The 20,266-nt window shown below is 44.6% G+C and overlaps 1 protein-coding gene across 1 annotated transcript in view; it reads left to right on the forward strand.

Moving 5' to 3' along the window:
• Positions 1-20,266, forward strand: part of LOC112244702 (glutamate receptor ionotropic, kainate 4) — a 439,406-nt gene that overhangs the window by 398,026 nt on the left and 21,114 nt on the right. The window contains exon 12 of the mRNA XM_042295838.1: positions 10,962-11,069. Coding sequence (XP_042151772.1) covers positions 10,962-11,069 — 108 coding nt within the window. The remainder of the gene's footprint in view (positions 1-10,961; positions 11,070-20,266) is intronic.

Here is a 20,266-nt window from a genome sequence, read left to right on the forward strand (position 1 = left end):
GGGGGTAAAATGGGAAAAATAATGTTTGTTTTCCCCCATTTCTGGCAGTGGTCGAGGGCAATTCCTTTTTATGACATGAATATCGACTTGGAGTATATGGCTGCCATTTCCACCCCGTTATTGGCACTTTGAGGGTTTATGAAATAGCCGCTGTAGTAATTTAGTAGGATGTCGTATGGGTATGACTGCCCTGGCAAAACTGTATGTTAATGGGTGACTACCTATAGGCCAAGTAGAATGGTTGAAGGGGAACAACTCTAGCTAGCTGCTATATAGTTTGTTGACTGCATGTACCTCAAGGCACGGCTTGCACTTGTAATCCACACAAGCAAGGTTATTCACAAGAAAGAGAAGATAGAAAAAAAGAGGAAGGAATCATGTCTTTATCGCTCCCTCACTCTGAGTCAACACGGGGAAGAGGAACTTTGCACAGTGGGCCACTTTAATCTACATCAAATGATTTGAGTTCTGTTATTTACAGAGCTTCCGCACTTCTAGGGTAAACATCCCCATTTTGCATTCCACTTTCTTTTTTTTTTGTATATTGGATTTATTTATTTTTCCCCTGTTGGCGGCGTTCCCCGTTTATTACGCCAATCTGCCTTTCTTCTCCTCTCTCCTTTATCTCTGAAGAGTCTGAGAACTCTATAAGCTGCCTTGGCTGTGACGTGCCACGGCACTCAATTCAATTTATATCGCTGACTGCTGCTGTGGCGGCACATGGAAGAGGGGAGCGTGACGTTCCACCCAGGCAGACAGCACAGCAGCAGGGCAGTCTGACACCTTAAAAAGGGTCCGGCCTCATGACGGCTCCATGTGGCGCAGTCACCCATGACTCCACTGGAAAATGAGCGTCTCTTTGAGCAGGCCTGACAGACGTAGCTTGGGCCTAATGTGCCAGTGTGGTGGCTGGGGTTGAGGCTGACGCCTTCACAAAGTGTCGGGGACCAGAAGCTTAGCTCGACACCATAGTGCTCTGACGGCTAAGCCGCTCCCATTCAAGTCCCCCAATTAGGTACTCTCCGGGTGATATCTTTGTGGGAAAGGACCATCTCTTTTTAGTGTGCTGCCGATATCCCCAGTCACTAAGTGCACACCTGCACAGCGCTCAGGGCTTAATAAGGCACAGATAGAGCCTGAGCTCGAGAAGAGTTGGAGATGAATTACATGAAGGTTTTACAGTCGCTGTATTAGGTTTCATTAATTGATACTGGCACAGCAGCCAAGGATAGTCATTTTATACTGCAAACTAATATGTCCTGTGCCCTTGAGAATTATCTTGGTATGAGTTAAGTGCCTTGCTCAAGGGCACAACGGCAGGCAATGGCATCTAGGATTTGATACTAGCAACCCGCCATTTACCAGCTCATTTCCCATCGGATCCGGGATTCGAACTGGCAACCCTCGCTGGCTCACGTCTCTAACCGCTAGGCTACCTGCCTTCCGAGTCTGCAGTAGAGGTGGACACAGGAGTGAAAATTCAATCCTGTCCCATCTTGTCCTGTCAAATGTTTGCCCGTACTGTCCTGTACTGATATCATAAATAACTTCCTCCATTAGCTGCTGGTCTGACTGTCCACCGCCCTGTGTGTGAGTAGCCATAGCAACTGCGTCGTTGCCTGCTGCTCAGCGATCATGAGACAGTTGCTTGCATACACAGCTGATAACAACCACATTAAGAGATTTTGGCAATGAAGGCAGCCCTTCTACTTACCCAGAGTCGGATAAACGAATGGATATGTGTTAATGTGTATGTCTCCGTGTGCACTTTGAAGGAACAATTGGGCTTGACTGGTAACGTGGTTGGTAGTAGAGCCGCTATGCCGCTTCAGGCCTCTTGTCCCTCTCTCTGGGTGGTATGTGATTAAACGGCAGGATTTTTTACAAGCCGTGTACTCGGTTCCTTCGTTGTCAAAGACAACTCTATCAAATTTAGCCAAAACATACCTCTTTCCTTTTAATGGCTCTGTGAGTGATAGTTCCTGCAACGAGATGATGCAATTCCTCTCTTGAAGCCTTCATCATTCACTCGTTAAGCATCTGAGGTAACGGAGTGACTGGTGAGTACAACTGGAGGGAGGCAAAACAGTGAGCCTACAGAAGGGGGATGGGGGAAATTACCATTTAATTTGAATAGATTTTTATTAAGTAAACTATATTAGGCCTACACACTTTTTTAAATGAAATGCTCCACACATATATACTGAACAAAAAAATATAAACGCAACATGTAAATTGTTGGTCCCATGTTTTATGAGCTGAAATAAAAGGTTCCAGAAATGTTCCATACACACATGAAGCTTATTTCTCTAAAATTGTGCACAAATTTGTTTACATCCGTGTTAGTGAGCATTTCTTCTTTGCCAATTTAATCCATCCACCTGACAGGTGTGGCCTTTCAAGAAGCTTATTAAAAAACATGATCATTACACATATTACGCAGGAATGTCCACCAGAGCTGTTGCCAGAGAATTGAATGATCATTTCTCTACCATAAGCCGCCAAAACAACGTTTTAGAGAATTTGGCATTATGACCAACCGGCCTCACAACCGCAGACCACGTGTAACCATACCAGCCCAGGACCTCCACATCCGGCTTCTTCACCTGCGGGATCGTCCGAGACCAGAAACCCAGACAGCTGACGAAACGGAGGAGTATTTCTGTCTGTAATAAAACATGGCTCCCAAGTGGGTGGGTCTATCGATTTATAGCCCTTCCTGTACTGCCCATTCCTGTGGACTTTCGATCCTGTCCCGTGATGTCCCGAACTTGACTTCACTCCCATTCCTGCCAGAATCCCCCAGGACCCACAAGGGAGTCTTTTTCCCTTATCAATCTCTAGTCTGCAGGACAGTTCTCAGAATGGAACAAAAAGCACTAGCCTCCAGACAGTATTAGCCAAAGACCTTTTTTATAGAGTGAGACTGGACATATACCGTAAGTGGTGGAAAAAGTACCCAATTGTCATACTTGAGTAAAAGTAAAGATACCTTTAATAGAATATGACCCAAGTAAAAGTGAAAGTCACCCAGTAAAATACGACTTGAGTAACAGTCGAAAAGTATTTGGTTTTAAATATACTTAAGTATCAAAAGTAAATGTAATTGCTAAAATATACTTAAGTATCAAAAGTAAAAGTAAAAGTATATATAATTTCAAATTCCTAATATTAAGGAAACCAGACGGCACTATTTTCTTGTTATTTTAATGTAGGGATAGGCTGTGGCACATTTCAACACTTCATTTACAAACGAAGCATTTGTGTTTAGTGAGTCCGCCAGATCAGAGACAGTAGGGATGACCAGGGATGTTCTCTTGATACGTGTGTGAATTGGATCATTTTCCTGTCCTGCTAAGCATTCACAATGTAACAAGTACTCTTGGGTGTCAGGGGAAATGTATTTTCTATAGAAATGTAGTGAAGCAAAAGTAAAAGTTGTCAAAAATATAAATAGTAAAGTGCAGATACCCCAAAAAGCTACTTAAGTAGAACTTTCAAGTGTTTTTACTTAAGTACTTTACACCACTGTATACTGTAAGTCCTAGCATGAGACAGAGAGCATGTGTATCCAGGCACAGCCACTCATTGGCCCCTGAGGAGTCCGTCCCCGCACCCAGTTCGACCACATACCACAGAAAGTCATCCTTTATCCCGCTCACATTGAAATATAAATAAAGAGAAGGCACTTGCCCCCCCCACAGATTAATTTCATCACCTGACAAGGTGTTTGCCCTGCTGATCAGATTGCTCTTGCTCCTCTAGATCCTCTTTTCTTTCCTCTGCTCTATGTATCCCAGAGCCTCTTTCTTTCGATCCTCCCTCTGTCTCTCTCTCTACCCATCCCCTCCCTCTCTCTCCCTCCCTTTCTTTTCTTTCGATCCTCACTTGCTCTGTCTCTCTCTCTACCCATCCTCCTCTCTCTCTCTCCCTCCCTCCCTCTCGCTCTCTTTCTTTCGATCCTCACTTGCTCTGTCTCTCCCTCTACCCATCCTCCTCTCTCTCTCACCCTCCCTCCCTCTCGCTCTCTTTCTTTCGATCCTCACTTGCTCTGTCTCTCCCTCTACCCATCCTCCTCTCTCTCTCGCTCCCCTTTTTTCTATCTTTTTTTATTTAACCTGGCATGTCAGTTAAGACATTCCTGGAGTAATTGTGATGGATCTGAAAGTGCTTCCTGGAAGTCAGTGTTAGCTTTGTGAACAGTGGTATGTTTATCGAAAAGAGATTCTACAGACGCTTTCGTTCACATCCTTTGATTATGATTTCAGAGATTAAAGACCGAAGCCGATTGTAAAAGCTTTGTGATTCAGAGGTCTCGGAGTGAACATGGTTTTAATGCAGATTTACAGAGCAAGTTTTGGACCACACTCACAGTGACCCATGTGCCTGTCTGGCTCATTTCTCCCTCTTTCCCTCTCTGGCTCGGTCTCTGAGACATCATGCTCGTTCCTCTTTTTGCTTTTTGTCAGTTTGCATGCAGATTGGAGATGGGGAATAGATCAAAAGCGGAATGGATGAGCTGGTTTGCAAGATCCCCCCAGCCTTAGCGGATTTCAAGGCTGACTGAGACTTTGTATGTGTGGGTGGGTGGGTGTGGGTGGGTGTGTGTGCGTGTGTGTATGCGCGTGTGCGCACTTCGCATGTGTGTGTTGTTGTCTTTCTGTCACCCTACAATATGCTGTCCTTTTAGGCGCCAGGGCTTAGCAGCAGAGCCACTCTAGTAGAAACATGGCAGTATGGCCAATACACAGACCGGTGTGTGTGTGTTGCCCGGTACTAGTGTTTCCTCCATACATGCTCCAAGGAGAGGCAGGGACCCTCAGTCTGCTGCATCCTGTAGCACTTTATTTAACCGCTGTCTCCAACTAAGACCTGGTCCCTGTCCATTCCCCATTTCTGTGTGGCCCAAGAATGGATCCAGAGAGAGAGAGACAGAAAAGAGACATTTGCTGAACAATCCTGGTTTTTAAGGGACAGTGGTTGGGAGGGCATTGTGTGTGTGTGTGTGTCTGTGTGTGTCTGTGTGTGTGTGTGTGTGTTTGTGTGTGTGCCTGCGCGTGTGTAGAAGGGGGAATGGCCCGCGGCTCAGACGTGCGCTTTGAAGTGCTCAGGCAGCCGCTCGGCTCCCTCTATCAAACCAGCACTGGTGCTCGTTATACCAACGGAGAAGGTGACGCCGCGGCCACCGCACTGGTAATACCATAGAATGAATGTGGGAAACAGGCTTTTGCATCATGGAACTAACAACAAATGTTTTTGTTCGCCTGGTAGGCGTTACAAATTTAAATTTTGATTGTATTGAAAGGTCAAGTCGTGAAAGCACATAAACGAGCCTGACCTTTTGGGCTGGCCTTTCCTTGACTGGTGTGGTCATTACTAGAGCGGCAACATAACAAAGCCAAGTCAGCCACGCGCACACACACACACACACACACACACACACGTAGAACGCCTTTATTCTCTATAGCATACATTTCCCCTAGTGGTTGTTGAGATAACATTATCGTTTTATGACTTGCGCTATTTTGATTTAGAGCCCTCTTCATTATGCGAAGCAAAGTGCACATCTCTGTGTTAGCAAGGCAGCGTTTATTTATGCAGTGATCCACCATTCTGCTCATAGGGAGATGCAGTTCTACAGGCACACCTGGGACCTGTTCAATAGGGAACACTGTACCAAGCATCTCTTACTGGACAAGCGATTCTTACTGGACAAGTTCAAATAGAACCTCTCTTTCCATTCTGTGCTGAATGAACATGACCCTTTTTAATGAAGGGTGAGATAGCTAGCATCACACAGCTCCTCTGGAAAACCACATCATGCACATCTCCTCTGATGCATGCACACACACACACACACACACACACACACACACACACACACACACACACACACACACACACACACACACACACACACACACACATCCACCATCAAAACCCAAATCCTTTAGCTACAGAGCAACGGCTTGGTGTCTACATTACCCTACAAGATACTGGTGGTGTAGCAGTAGCACCGTAGCATGATATACGTATTTGTCAGAACACAGCCCTGCTTGCCAGGTCCTAATGGCTCTGCTGCGTTTTTCAAGCGGAAATCTAAGAACGGTGTCTTTCCCTTGAGCAAGGGCCCTTATCTTGGGCCTATACGCTGTAATTTCAGGTGCCAGAATGAGCCCGGGGGTAATCCCTCACACACGCCACGCCGCTTCCCTGCTCTCTTCCTCTCTTCCTCACACCTTTCCATTGATTTGCTCTCTTCCTTTTCTCCCTGCACTCTGCTCTGGTTCTTCAGTAAATGACTGCCACTCCTGACTAGGACACTAATCTCCTCCTCTCCTCTCGCTATCGCAGCTCACACTTCTCCTGAGGAGTCACTGTGGAGAAAACAGCTCAACCCGAATTAAACATGAAGGTGTAGAGAGGCAGTTAGCTCAATTAGCATTTGAAGATGTTCTATAGCTGTGCAGTAGGACTATTATTCTACCGTCTCAGAGCACAGGAAAAAGGGGGTTGAGAGAACTCAATTTGGAACGCTTTGCTTAAGCACTGTCTTTTAAGTGTGTTTTTTTTTTTAATTTTAAGGGTTGGGATTCGACATCATTGGATCTTCAGTTTGTGGTGTATAGACGCAGGATGGGGATTGAGTGAGCACCATGTTGTGCTTCGGCAAGATCTCTCCACCCCGGGGAAAGGTTCTTGCAACACATCCGAGAACCAAAAGGATCACTTGTAAACACCTTGTGACGAAGGAGCTAGAAGGAAAATAACTTGTTGCTTGACACTGACGTTACAGTGTATGTAACTGTATGTGAGGTGCACTGAGAGACATTGGTCATATTTCCGATTCATCGTACTCCATTTTAATTAGCAGGATATGGGCGCCACTTAGACAGTAGTTACTCCAATTTACCTTGGCCGGTCCTCATGTCATGTTCTTGATTGTTTGAAAGGGCTGTTTTTAGTGCCACGCAAATGTTTTGTTAAAGTCAGACGGGCAGCATTGACAAGTGAGGACGTTGAACTGTTTAGATTGGCAGATAAATTGTGTGTGCAGTACATGTATCGAATTGTCAACGTGTGGCAACGAACAGCTAAAGAACCATCATTTAAGGTTTTCTTAACCCCACTGGGTTAAAGCCCAGGCATCAGCTCTGGGAGCTTACATGAGTTCTCAGGTGTCAGGCAAGGAGTCTAATAAGACGAGCGTAAGGTCGTTCAAATGGAATTGAATTTGTCACGTACACATGGTTAGCGGATGTTAATGCGAGTGTAGCGAAATGCTTGTGCTTCTGGTTCCGACCATGCAGTAGTATCTAACAAGTAATCTAACCGAACAATTTCACAACAACTACCTTATACACACAAGTGTAAAGGAACGAATAAGAATATGTACATAAAAATATATGAATGAGCGATGGCCGAACGGCATAGGCAAGATGCAGTAGATGGTATAGAGTACAGTATATACATATGAGATGAGTAATGTAGGGTATGTAAACATTATATAAAGTGGCATTGTTTAAAGTGGCTAGTGATACATTTATTACATACATTTTTCATTATTAAAGTGGCTAGAGATGAGTATGTTGGCAGGAGCCACTCAATGTTAGTGATGGCTGTTTAACAGTCTGATGGCCTTTGAGATAGAAGCTGTTTTTCAGTCTCTCTGTCCCCGCTTTGATGCACCTGTACTGACCTCGCCTTCTGGATGATAGCGGGGTGAACAGGCACTGGCTCGGGTGGTTGTTGTCCTTGATGATCTGTTTGGCCTTCCTGTGACATCGGGTGGTGTATGTGTCCTGGAGGGCAGGTAGTTTGCCCCCAAACCACTTCTGTCACATAGACACACTAGTATATACAGTATATGTACGCTATGATCAGATCAGATCTGGCTTGTATGTGTTTTGTATGTGTGTGTTTAAAGTGTGTGTTTATGGGTAGGTGTACGGTCTCACTTGTGTCTCATCTCTACAGTGTTTGTGCAAGCTGCTGTGCGCTGCATTCCCTATTGTCATAGCTAGCTGAGTTGAGCAGAGGGCCACACTCAGAGCAGTTCCTCCCTGTTGGCGGATGCCTGGGTTCTCTTCCTGCTCCCACACACCCACGCACTCACACAAATGTACACACACACACACATACTCAGCCCCTCTATTTCTGTCCCGGGCAGCCTGTGCTGCCTCTCATTTACCCGTCCTTAACCGTCTGCCCTTCTCCTCACTCCCCTCTGCTCCGCCGCAGACCGCCCGTGCCTGGTGGTGCATTGCTGAGCGTTTGCCTTCCACTGCCTTCCACCACGTCTGTCTTACAGGGGAGATGCACTTGACAACTGATTGCACAAGCTGATTGCTGAACAACGTTCTGCAAGATCCCTGCAAGGTGCACATGTTATTCACCCCCCCCCCCCGCCTTAATTCCCGGAAGCCATCGGCAGCTAGCGCAGCGTTGTTACACCCCTGTTTGTATTCCATTTGTGTGTGTATGGTGCTGTCTCTCTCGTTCTCGTGCACCATGGAGGAGTACAACAAAGAGGAAATGGAACGTAAGATCTTTTGATCATATTCTCAGAGGAGATATCTGATTCCGGGAGTCTTTCGTTTTTTCGTTTTTGGGGGAGGGGTTGTTGCGCATCAGGAGTTCACTCTGGGAAGAATGGTAAACCTTTAGATGGAGTCTCTGATTATGTTAATAAGCATGTAGAAAGGACTGTCTGGATTTAGCCTTGGAAACGTGTCTTAGTCAAGTGAAGCTCAACGTCTTGAGAAAACAGCAAACCAGCAAGAATATTGTGAATGTATTGTATGCATCTCCTTGATTATACAGTTTTTGTATGATATGAATCAGTATTTCACAAGATAGATGCCAGTTGCTTCCAGATGATTCATAATATATTGTGAACAAAAATATGAGCACAACATGCAACAATTTCGACGATTTTACTGAGTTACAGTTCATATAAAGAAATCAGTCAATTGAAATAAATGAATTAGGCCCTAATCTATAGATTTCACATGACTGGGAATACAGATATGCATCTGTTGGTCACAGATACCTTGAAAGGTAGGGGTGTGGATCAGAAAACCAGTCAGTATCTGGTGTGACTATCATTTGTGTCATGCAGCACGACACATCTACTTTGCATAGAGTTGATCAGGCTGTTGATTGTGGCCTGTGGAATGTTGTCCCACCCCTCTTCAATGGCTGTGCGAAGTTACTGGATATTGGCGGGAACTGTAACACACTGTCGTACACGTCGATCCAAAGCATCCCAAACGTGCTCAATTGGGTGACATGTCTGGTGAGCATGCAGGCCGTTCTCAGCTTCCAGGAATTGTGTGCAGATCCTTGCGACATGGGGCCGTGAATTATCATGCTGAAACATGAGGTGGTGGTGGCAGATGAAAGGCACGACAATGGGCCTCAGGATGTCGTCACGGTATCTCTGTGCGTTCAAATTGCCATCGATAAAATGCAATTGTGTTCGTTGTCCGTAACTTATTCCTGCTTGTACCATAACCGCACCGCCACCATGGGACACCCTGTTCACAACGTTGACATCAGCAAACCGCTCGCCCACAGACGCCGTACACGCTGGTCTGTTGTGAAGCTGGTTGGCTGACAAATTCCCCGGTACAAGGTGCACCTGTGTAACGATCACGTCTGTTTAATCAGCTTCTTGATATGCCACACCTGTCAGTTATCTTGGCAAAGGAGAAATGCTCACTAACAGAGATGTGAACAAATGTGTGCACAAAATGTATAGAAATAGGCTTTTTGTGCATATGGAAAATATCTGGGATATATAAACATGGGACAAATGTCTTTACATGTTGCGTTCATATTTTTGTTCAGTATACTAGAAGGGATGGGTCTAGTGCATATGGAGGGCATTGTTATCGCACAGCCTTCAAGAAGCAATTTTGAGCACGCAATATGTACTATGTAAGTCACATATGCCATTTAGCAGTCAGCGTCAATCAGTATCAAGGAGTTTTGACATTTAAAGGCCTAGGCTATTATGTGTCAGTCAGTCAAATATAGGTGGTATAATGGTATCTCACAGCTTTGCACCGCGTGACAGTGAAAAGTAATAGTTACATAGTCAAAAAAATCTATTTAGAAATGCACATCTTCACACACCAAACACACACATGCACACAAACATGCGCGCGCACGCATGCACACACACACACACACACACACACACAAACACACAGACATACAAATAAACACAGCTACTCTAATGCAGCCAGCCACTCACTGGCCATGGATTGATTGGTAGGGGATGATAAATTAACCAACACCTCAACAAAAGACGTTAAGCAGAGAGCCCATGCCCATGCTGCTTTGTAATTACGATACCAAATGAAAAATTAGGCATGATGTAGCACCGCCACTGAGTGACATGTGTGTTGGGGTGGGTACAGGCAAGATGGGATGACCATACAAGGCCCTGCTGGAGGTGTGCAAGGAGAAGTGGTGGAGGGGCGCCAGCCAAGCTCTAATGAGGACATTGGCTCGCTTCAGAGAATTGGGTGTAATTGAGCTAAAGAAAACATTCTGTTGTCTCCTGATTGAACACATGCCCCAATGTATTTCTTCAAGGAGCAGCATGTGTCTTTGTCCTTTATCTCGCGCTGCCTTTTCTCTCCCTCTCTCTTTCGCTGTCTCCCACTCTTAAGGCTGACCTTAAGAGGGGGAGACTGGCTTCGGTGACACTGGTTGCAGATCAGAAGAGAGAGGATTGTCTGTTGGGCTAGTTTGATAGGCTGCCTGCTGCCTGGCCCTTTGATGAACTCTCTAACAGTTGTTTTCTTCTTTTTTTTCTCTCTCTCTCTCTCTCTCTCTCTCTATCTCTCTCCCTCTCTCTCTCTCTCTCTCTGTGTTGGCATGTGCATTGGCGTATGTGTGTGTGTATGTGTGTGTGTGTGCACATGTGGGTATCTATATCCCCCTGGCAGATTGGCCAGTGGCACTCAGAGCAGGGCCTGTCCATGGAGAGGAAGCTTCCATCAATCAACGTGACAGACACTCTCTTCAACACCACCCTCACCATCACCACTATTCTGGTGAGTGAACCGTCACGGCAACACACTCCCAGTGACACACGTTCTGGACAATCCACTTGGTTTGTAATGGAGAGAGTGGTAGTGGGGTAGTATTCCTCCATACCACACCGTCACACTCAGAATGACATACACAGGACATGCAAGTGTACACTCCATGTTCACAATAGAGAGAGTGGTAGATAATAAAGTATGGTGGCGTAGTACTTCACCGTAGTAAATCACGCCGCCCTGTCACACCGTTACACCAGCACACTCCAAATGACAGGTACTGTATGTGCTGGATCAGTGGTTGAAAATAAGGTGTAGTGGGGAGGTATTTCTCCATGGCACCTAAAACTGTCCTGTCATTCCTAGAGTTGACGTCTCTGCCTTGAGGGCGAAAGGCAGGTAGCCTCGCTGTTAAGAGCGTTGGGCCACTAACCGAATCCCCGAGCCGGTAAGACAAAAAATCTGTCGAGGTGCCCTTGAGCAAGGCACTTAAACCTAATTGCTCCTGTAAGTCGCTCTGGATGAGAGCATCTGCTGAATGACTACAATGTAAATGTTGATTTGCCCCCCCTCGACTCTGAAGGTTTCATTGATGTAAATTCAGTCTCATCCTCTATATACACTCAGGAAGGTGTATTGCTGGTGTGCTTAGCGGGCCGAGTTGTTTAGATATTCTCTGTAAGGCTATACGCTTAGCAATTAAAGATGTCATCCGTATTTGGCAGCAAATTTCCCACGCATGGAGGAACGAGGCTATTGGTCTGGGGAGTAAATGAAGCTCTTCTCCTCTCCTCCCATTTGCACACCCTGCAGGGAGATCCTCTCTCTTCATTGATCTAGGCCACGCTGCTTTTCTGCAGGTCACCGAGGACTGTGGGAGTTTTTATGACTGAAAAACACTGGGGTTCAATATAGCCATTCATACAACAGATTCTGATTGGCTGAAACAGTGTTCTAGCTACACTGGGGTTCAATAGAGCCATGCTACTACTGGCTAGCCCTGCTAGCGCTTGCAGCAGTGCTGATTGGGTGCGTGCATTATGGTTAGCCAGAGAAATCCAAATTGTTCTCCCTCCCACCACTACTTGATGAATCAAAAGACAAGCCCAAAGTATCTTGTAAGGAGGGCCCAAGTGCCCGCAATGTTATTCGCAATGTCACACTTACTGGTTAAGAATGGAGTAGGAATAAAGTGTGTCTGTTAACCAGCGACTTGAGAAAAAGGTCTCATTGAGAATGATTGGGATTCAGGTGGAATGGTTCGGTTGGTTTCACCGACCGTGGGGGCTTCTTTAACAAATGAGAAGCTGTTACAACAGAGGCTGCGAGAGAGAGCGATAGATGGGGGGGGGGAGAATTGCGGCGGTCCGATCAAGCTGCTACGTGTTAATTTCGCTAGATATAGAGTCGTCCAGGCGAATTTCAAAAGCCACCTCAGGAGCAATTTCGTCGCTATCGCAACTCATTCATCACGGCGTGATTACTGTGTCGTGCTTTATCTCTGCCGGTGGGGGCGGGCTAGACTCTACAGTCTTGAGTGGTTGCAGCGCGGAACGGCACCAGGAGGAATCATCCTACAACTGTGGGTCTAACCCCTCCTGCAGATTGTTCCAGGACAGCTCCGCATCACTGTTACTGTGGTCTCTGTGTCTCTGAGAGCCGACGCAATACAGCAAACAACCTCCCCCGCCCCTCTGGGGGAAAAATGGTCTAATTGATTTTGAGCCTCCACAGATGCCAAACATGACCATATAATCTCTCTGTTTGTTACCGATGTTTGGTTTTTCCATTCCTTTGGATGTTAGTGAAAGAAATACATGCCATAGCTCTTCCGCTGTGCCACCAGGAGAAGTGATATTTCTGAACTCCTGATTGCTCTGGGAAGATAATAGAGACTCTGCTCTAAGTTGATTTCTTTTTAAGTCATTTTTGATTGGCTGGCTCAGGCCTCTTTAGGAGGGAGAGTGTCACCTTCAGGCTTCAGACCACAGTCACATGGTCAGTGAAGTGTAGTGTAATCCTAGTGTATGGTTGTTCAGGAGGGTCAGGGTTGATTATTCCCATCATCCTCTCTGCTCAGTCAGTGTGAGCAAAGATGGCCACCTGTCAAGGACTGACCCAAAGCACTGTACCTGATGCAGACCTGAGGTCAAATAGTATTTAAACCTTTAAAATGGGTAAACTGTGGGAATTACCTTAATGGGTAAACTGACCACGTTAACCCATTTGGGATATTAGGCAGGCTACCATGGCTATGTCCCCATAGGATGACAATGCCCCCCAATCCACAGGGGCATGAGTGGTCACTGAACGATTTAATGTGCATAAAAAACGACGTAAACCATAAGCTATGGCCGTCTGTCACCAGATCTCAAACCTATTGAACACTGAAATAGGAGATTCTGGAGCGTTTTCCACCACCATCAACAAAACACCAATTTATGGAATTTCTTGTGGAAGAATGTTGTTGCATCCCTCTAAAAGAGTTCCAGACACTTGTAGAATCTATGCCAAGGTGCATTGAAGCTGTTCTGGCTCGTGGTGGCCCAATGCCCTATCAAGACTCTTGGTTCATTGGTATATTTTGGCAGTTAACTGTATGTACTGCAATTTCTTTGGACCAAGATGCACGAAGCTCCCCAACTCTGCTTCGTCAATAAATAAATAAATAAATTACGACCGTGGGGTAAACAGTGTTTCCCCCCTACTGCGAATTCCATCTTTTAAACGTTTGCTTGAGTCTACTTGGAGTCATTGGTTCCATTGTGCCAGTCAAGCTCAGTCAAGCACAGCTAAAGTATTTGAAACAAAGACATGTCCTTGTTACAGAACAACAATACCGAGAACGGATAAGACGGTGGCTTTCAGATATACTGTAGGCCTTACTTAAATGATTACCTTGTGAGAGAGAGAAGTGTCATTCAGCAGCGTTGCAGTTCTTGACACACTACCATACCCCGTTCAAAGGCACTTGCCCATTCACCCTCTGTAACGGCACACATACACAATCCACGTCGCAATTGTCTCAAGGCTTAAAGACACTGTTTGAAGTGGATTGAACAAGTGACATAAATAAGGGATCATAGGTTTTCGCCTGGATTCACCTGTTCCCGAGTGGTGCAGCGGTCTATGGCACTGCGTCTCAGCGCTTGCGGTGTCACTATAGGCGTCACTACAGACACCCTGGTTTGAATCCAGGCTGTGTCACAACCAGCCGTGATTGGGAGTCCTATAGGGGACCATTGGCGTCGTCCGGGTTAGGGCCGGGGTAGGCCGTCATTGTAAATAAGAATTTGTTCTTAACTGACTTGCCTAGTTAAATAAAGGTTAAATAAATCAAAAATATATGTAAATAAATGGAAAGAGCAGGTGTTCTTAATGTTTTGTATACTCAGTGTATCTTTGAGCTGCCAGTTCGCTATAATTGTATTTGCTGGAGGATGGGGATATTGCCCGGCTAGGGGGTTGTGACTGCTCCTTGAACCAGACCCGGGTTCAAGAAGTATTTGTTTTCTTTCAAAAACGTAGCACGTTTGATTGCGCATGTGTGGAGTGCCAAATGGAGGATGTTTGCACTTTTGAGACTATTCCATTGTTTCCATTGTGCCAAGGAAGCTCAATCAAGCATAGCTAGTGTTTCAACTATAGTGAATACTATTCGAATCCAGGTATGACTTGGTACACCTTCAATATCGCGAATTTTTGGACTGTCGCGTGCAGTCGATTGTTTAGGTTTCTAGGCTCAGCTCGGGGGTGATGTTTCCCACTGGTACAGATCTAGGGTCAGCTTTCCCTCTCCAAATCCTAACCTTAACCATTATTGGAGAAAATGCACCTGGCATGGGTAGAGTAAGGTATTGTGTGTGTGTGTTTGGGGGGGGCATGGAACACTGACAATACTCAGCTGGACACAACCAGACTACTGGCAATGGGGATGAGATGCTGAGAGATGCTGCATTACTTCATAGCTTGAAATGCACTATTTCATGGAATTGTCTGTGGTATATTACAAAAGGTACAGTGCCGTGCGAAAGTATTTGGCCCCCTTGAACTTTGCGACCTTTTGCCACATTTCAGGCTTCAAACATAAAGATATAAAACTGTATTTTTTTGTGAAGAATCAACAACAAGTGGGACACAATCATGAAGTGGAACGACATTTATTGGATATTTCAAACTTTTTTAACAAATCAAAAACTGAAAAATTGGGCGTGCAAAATTATTCAGCCCCCTTAAGTTAATACTTTGTAGCGCCACCTTTTGCTGCGATTACAGCTGTAAGTCGCTTGGGGTATGTCTCTATCAGTTTTGCACATCGAGAGACTGACATTTTTTCCCATTCCTCCATGCAAAACAGCTCGAGCTCAGTGAGGTTGGATGGAGAGCATTTGTGAACAGCAGTTTTCAGTTCTTTCCACAGATTCTCGATTGGATTCAGGTCTGGACTTTGACTTGGCCATTCTAACACCTGGATATGTTTATTTTTGAACCATTCCATTGCAGATTTTGCTTTATGTTTTGGATCATTGTCTTGTTGGAAGACAAAACTTCTTCACAACAGTATCTCGGACCTGCCTGGTGTGTTTCTTGTTCTTCATGATGCTCTCTGCGCTTTTAACGGACCTCTGAGACTATCACAGTGCAGGTGCATTTATACAGAGACTTGATTACACACAGGTGGATTGTATTTATCATCATTAGTCATTTACGTCAACATTGGATCATTCAGAGATCCTCACTGAACTTCTGGAGAGAGTTTTCTGCACTGAAAGTAAAGGGGCTGAATAATTTTGCACGCCCAATTTTTCAGTTTTTGATTACAGAGAGACCTCTGTAAAACGGAGGTACTCCCTCCCTAGAAATCTGGCTACTATCAACCAGAAATAAAGCCTTCTTTAAACCTAATCCTCCAACCCGCTGTAATATAAGACCTGCCACCCCTCTCCACACCACATTTTCCGGTCCATAAAGCAACCTTTGAATAAACTGAAACCGGAATGCAGCAGCCCTACTAGCAAGATGTACAAGACCTTGTCCCCCCTCCTCTTTTGACAAATACAAAACACTTTGTGGAACCCAGTGATATTTATCCCAAAAGAAATCCACAATAATTGCCTGTATCTTAGCCAGAAGGCCAGATGGTGGTTCTAAAACTGACAACCGATGCCACAGTGCAGAGGCAATCACATTGTTAACTATAATAGTGCGCCCCCTATATGACATACGAGATAATAACCAACGCCATCTCCTCATCCTCCCTTCCACCATTTCAACCACCCCACTCCAATTTTTTTCCATAGTCCCCTCATCTCCTAGGTACACTCCAAGATACTTAAAACCTCCCTTACACCATTCTAGCCCCCTGGTAAAGCCATGATCCCTCCAGACCATTCTCCAATCTGTAAAGCACAACTCTTTTCCCAATTTACCTTTGCAGAGGATATTCCCTAAAACGATCAACCATTAGACTCAAGCTATCCACCTCCGCTTGATTTTTCACTAGCACAACTACATCATCAGCATAGGCTGAGAGACGAATAGGAGGAATATCCTCTGAAAGGCACACCCCTGCAATGCGACTTCTAATGCTATTTAGTAGTGGCTCTATAGCAATGGCATATAACATCCCTGACATAGAACATCCCTGCCTAATACCTCTACACACTTTAAAAGGAGCACTCAAACCACCGTTAACTTTCAATACACTTTCAATGTCACCATATATCACCTTTATCATGGCAATAAAACCAGAGCTGAACCCAAACGCCTCAAACGTGTGCCATAAATATTGATGTTCAACTCGGTCAAATGCCTTTTCCTGATCAATTGAAATTAGACCAGCATCCAACCCAATAGCCCTAGAGACGTCCAAAAAATCACGAATCAGAGAAATGTTATCCCCTATCTGCCTGCCAGGAACACAGTAGGACTGATCCGTATGTATGATTTGCCCCATCACCTCCCTCAGCCTGTTGGACAAAGCCTTTGACAATATCTTATAATCAGTGCACAATAAAGCCACCGGCCTCCAGTTCTTCACCTCCCTCGGGTCACCCTTTTTGGGCAGTAGGGTGAGGACAGCCCTTCTGCAGCTTATTGGTAGTAACCCTCCGGTTAAACTATCATTAGCTACTTCGAACCAATCCTCTCCCAACATAGCCCAAAAAGACTTTAAAAAGTCAACGGGAAGCCCATCAATGCCTGGTGCCCTTCCATTTTCCATTCCTTTTAATGCAGTGTATACATCCTGCAAAGACAATGGTTGCTCAAGCTCAACCTGAGCTTCTGCAGCCACCTTTGGGAGCCCATCAAAGAACTGCTGTGTCACTGTTTTGTCCTCTTTATATTCACACTTGTAGAGCTCAGCATAGAACTCTACTGCCCTCTTTCTAATTTCACTAGGGCTAGTGAGCTCTTGTCCAACAGCTGATTTGAGACAATGAATACTTTTTCTTTGTCCATTCTTTTTCTCTAAACCAAAGAAAAATTTGGATGACGCATCCATTTCAGATATTCCCTGAAATGTACTTCTCACCAGTGCCCCCTGTGCTCTGATACCCAGCAGGTCTGCCAATGCAGCTTTTCTCCTCTTGAGGACCTGAGTATGGCCTCGATCTCCTGTGGTCTCAACCAACGTCATGAGTTCCACTATTTCAATCTCTAGGGCTTTCATTGATCTGGTGATATCCTTGGTGACATTCCTCGTGTATTGATTACAAAATTGTTGAATCTGGATTTTCCCTATATGCCACCATTGTTGAAGGGATACAAAACTGGCATTTTGAGACCTCCACCTCTCTCCAAAAAAACTGAAACAGTTCCTGAAGTGAGCATCACTCAATAAAGTTATATTAAAATGCCAGTATGCGCTTTTGGGTTTTACATCGTTAATGAACACCACCTCTGTTATTAAACAATGATCAGAAAATCCCACTGGAGTTATCACACTTGATTTACAGACCTGAGATTGATGCTCAAAAACATAAAACCTATCTAACCTGGCCATAGAGATGATGTTCTCTCTCACATGCGCCCAGGTGTACTGCCTTGTTCCTCCATGTTGACTCCGCCAAATATCACACAATTCATTTGTTACAATAAGGCGTTTTAAAAATGTCCTTGAGGCTATATGAGGTTCTTGGTGATTTCTATCTAAATCACTAACTGTGCAGTTAAAATCCCCAGCAATAAACAAATAATCTTCTTTGTTACATTTCTCAATGGTATTTGATAATGTCTCTAAAAAACATACCCTCTCAACTGTCACCACTGGGGCATATACATTTATCAGACACATAGTGATGTTTTCATACCTTGCTCTAACTTTTAATAACCTCCCCTCAACTATCTCTTCAACCTCATATGACAAAGGCAAAAACACTATTGAAAACAAGATAACCACACCCCCACTTTTTGAGTTTTTATGACTACACACCACTGGCCCCCCCACTCCTGTTGCCACATAACTTCATTTTCCAAATTACTATGAGTTTCTTGTAGAAAAATGATGTCACTTCCCTTTCCCCTAATTAACTCATACACCATGGCTCTTTTTTTAACATCTCTTGCCCCATTTACATTTAAAGAAGAGATCTTAAAACTGCTCATGGATAAAAAAAATATACAGAGGAAGATACAGCTACCACATCTCTTTACAGAGTTAAAACTGCAACTGAACTCTTTCATTTTCTTTAGAATTTACATCACTTATCACTCTCGTGACCACTTTCTTGAGTCTAGCAATTTCAGGGCTTTTCAAACTTCCCCTTGTAATTTTTGACATCAGAAACTTTGCTGATTCAATAAACAATTCACGTTCAGGGAAAAAATCAGTTACATTGTAATCCTGCATATATTTCTTCCCTTTTGTCAACTTCAGAAATTTACGTATCCTCTCGATCCCATACCTCCCTTCCACCCCATTTATCTCACTATATTGTTGTGACGCGTCAGATGACTCACTCTCGCTATCCTCCCCAGAACAATACTCCACCATCTCTACAACTTGTTCATCTTCAGCTGATTTATCACTCTCTACCTTTCTCTTAGAATTAGACCCTTCACTACCCCTTAAATTCTTCCTTTTACTCCTCGGTATTTTGAAAACATCCGCTTCCTTTTCCGTTATTTCAATCTCCTCTTGACTTCCAATTTCATTTTCCAGCACCACCTCAGCGACGGCAGTCGCAATCTCACCTACTGTTTCCCTCCCTCTTTGTTCTGATCTACCACAATTGCCCCGTATTCACACTGCCTTCCTCTCCTACTTTTCCAACCACATCTGCCCACCTTCTCTCTTTCCCTGCACCCGTATTATTTTCATCCCTTCGCGGTGGTGTATTATTTGCACCCGCACTAAAGCTACTACCAGGCTCAGCTCGCTCATTCTCGGGACAATTACGCACCAAATGCCCCTCTCTTCCACATCCAAAACATTTAATTGATTCAGTAGATGCATAGAAGACATAATCAAATCCATCAATCTTAAAACTAAACGCTAAATTCAGTTCATCTCCTTCCTTTTTTAAAATCATATGCACTTGCCTCCTATGAGACACGACATGTTTCAACAACAGAGATTTACATCCAAAAAGAACCTTCTTTATTGTAGATACGATTTGACCATGACGACCTCTCGCTCTAACACTTCATCTCTAACAAATGGTGGCACGTTAGAAAGCATAACTTTCTTCGCCGTATTCATAAGCGGAAATACCGGCGTCTGTGTCTCCCGCAACACAACACCCCTCTCAACTATTTTATTCACCTTTTCAATTGAATCTAAGAATATCACTACAGCGCTATTCATCCTTGAGGCTGATTTGATGCTATCATACCCAATGATAGCACCCACAGCCAAACTACATTCTTCCACTGAACACCCGGCCGCAGCAGGAATCTTTACTCCATGCCTCCGACTAAGTTTTTCAAACTCTTCATTTCCGCGAGTGGCCATAGCAACCAGCCCCACCCGCTGGTTGTGCCCTCACGAAAAAACAACCTCAAAGCAAAGATCCCACCACCCCTATACGTGCTTAGTGATAGTTTAAACAAAATACCCTTGAAACAACTAAACTAATCAATATATATATATATATATATGTACATACCAAAACCCGATAGAGTGAAAAGAAATTCCATTCGCTCTCACAATCACTCCTACTTGACAACTCACTCCCAGCATGCACTCCCAGCATGCACTCCGACGA

Source organism: Oncorhynchus tshawytscha, linkage group LG13 (genome assembly GCF_018296145.1).
Source record: "Oncorhynchus tshawytscha isolate Ot180627B linkage group LG13, Otsh_v2.0, whole genome shotgun sequence".
Taxonomy (NCBI): domain Eukaryota; kingdom Metazoa; phylum Chordata; class Actinopteri; order Salmoniformes; family Salmonidae; genus Oncorhynchus; species Oncorhynchus tshawytscha.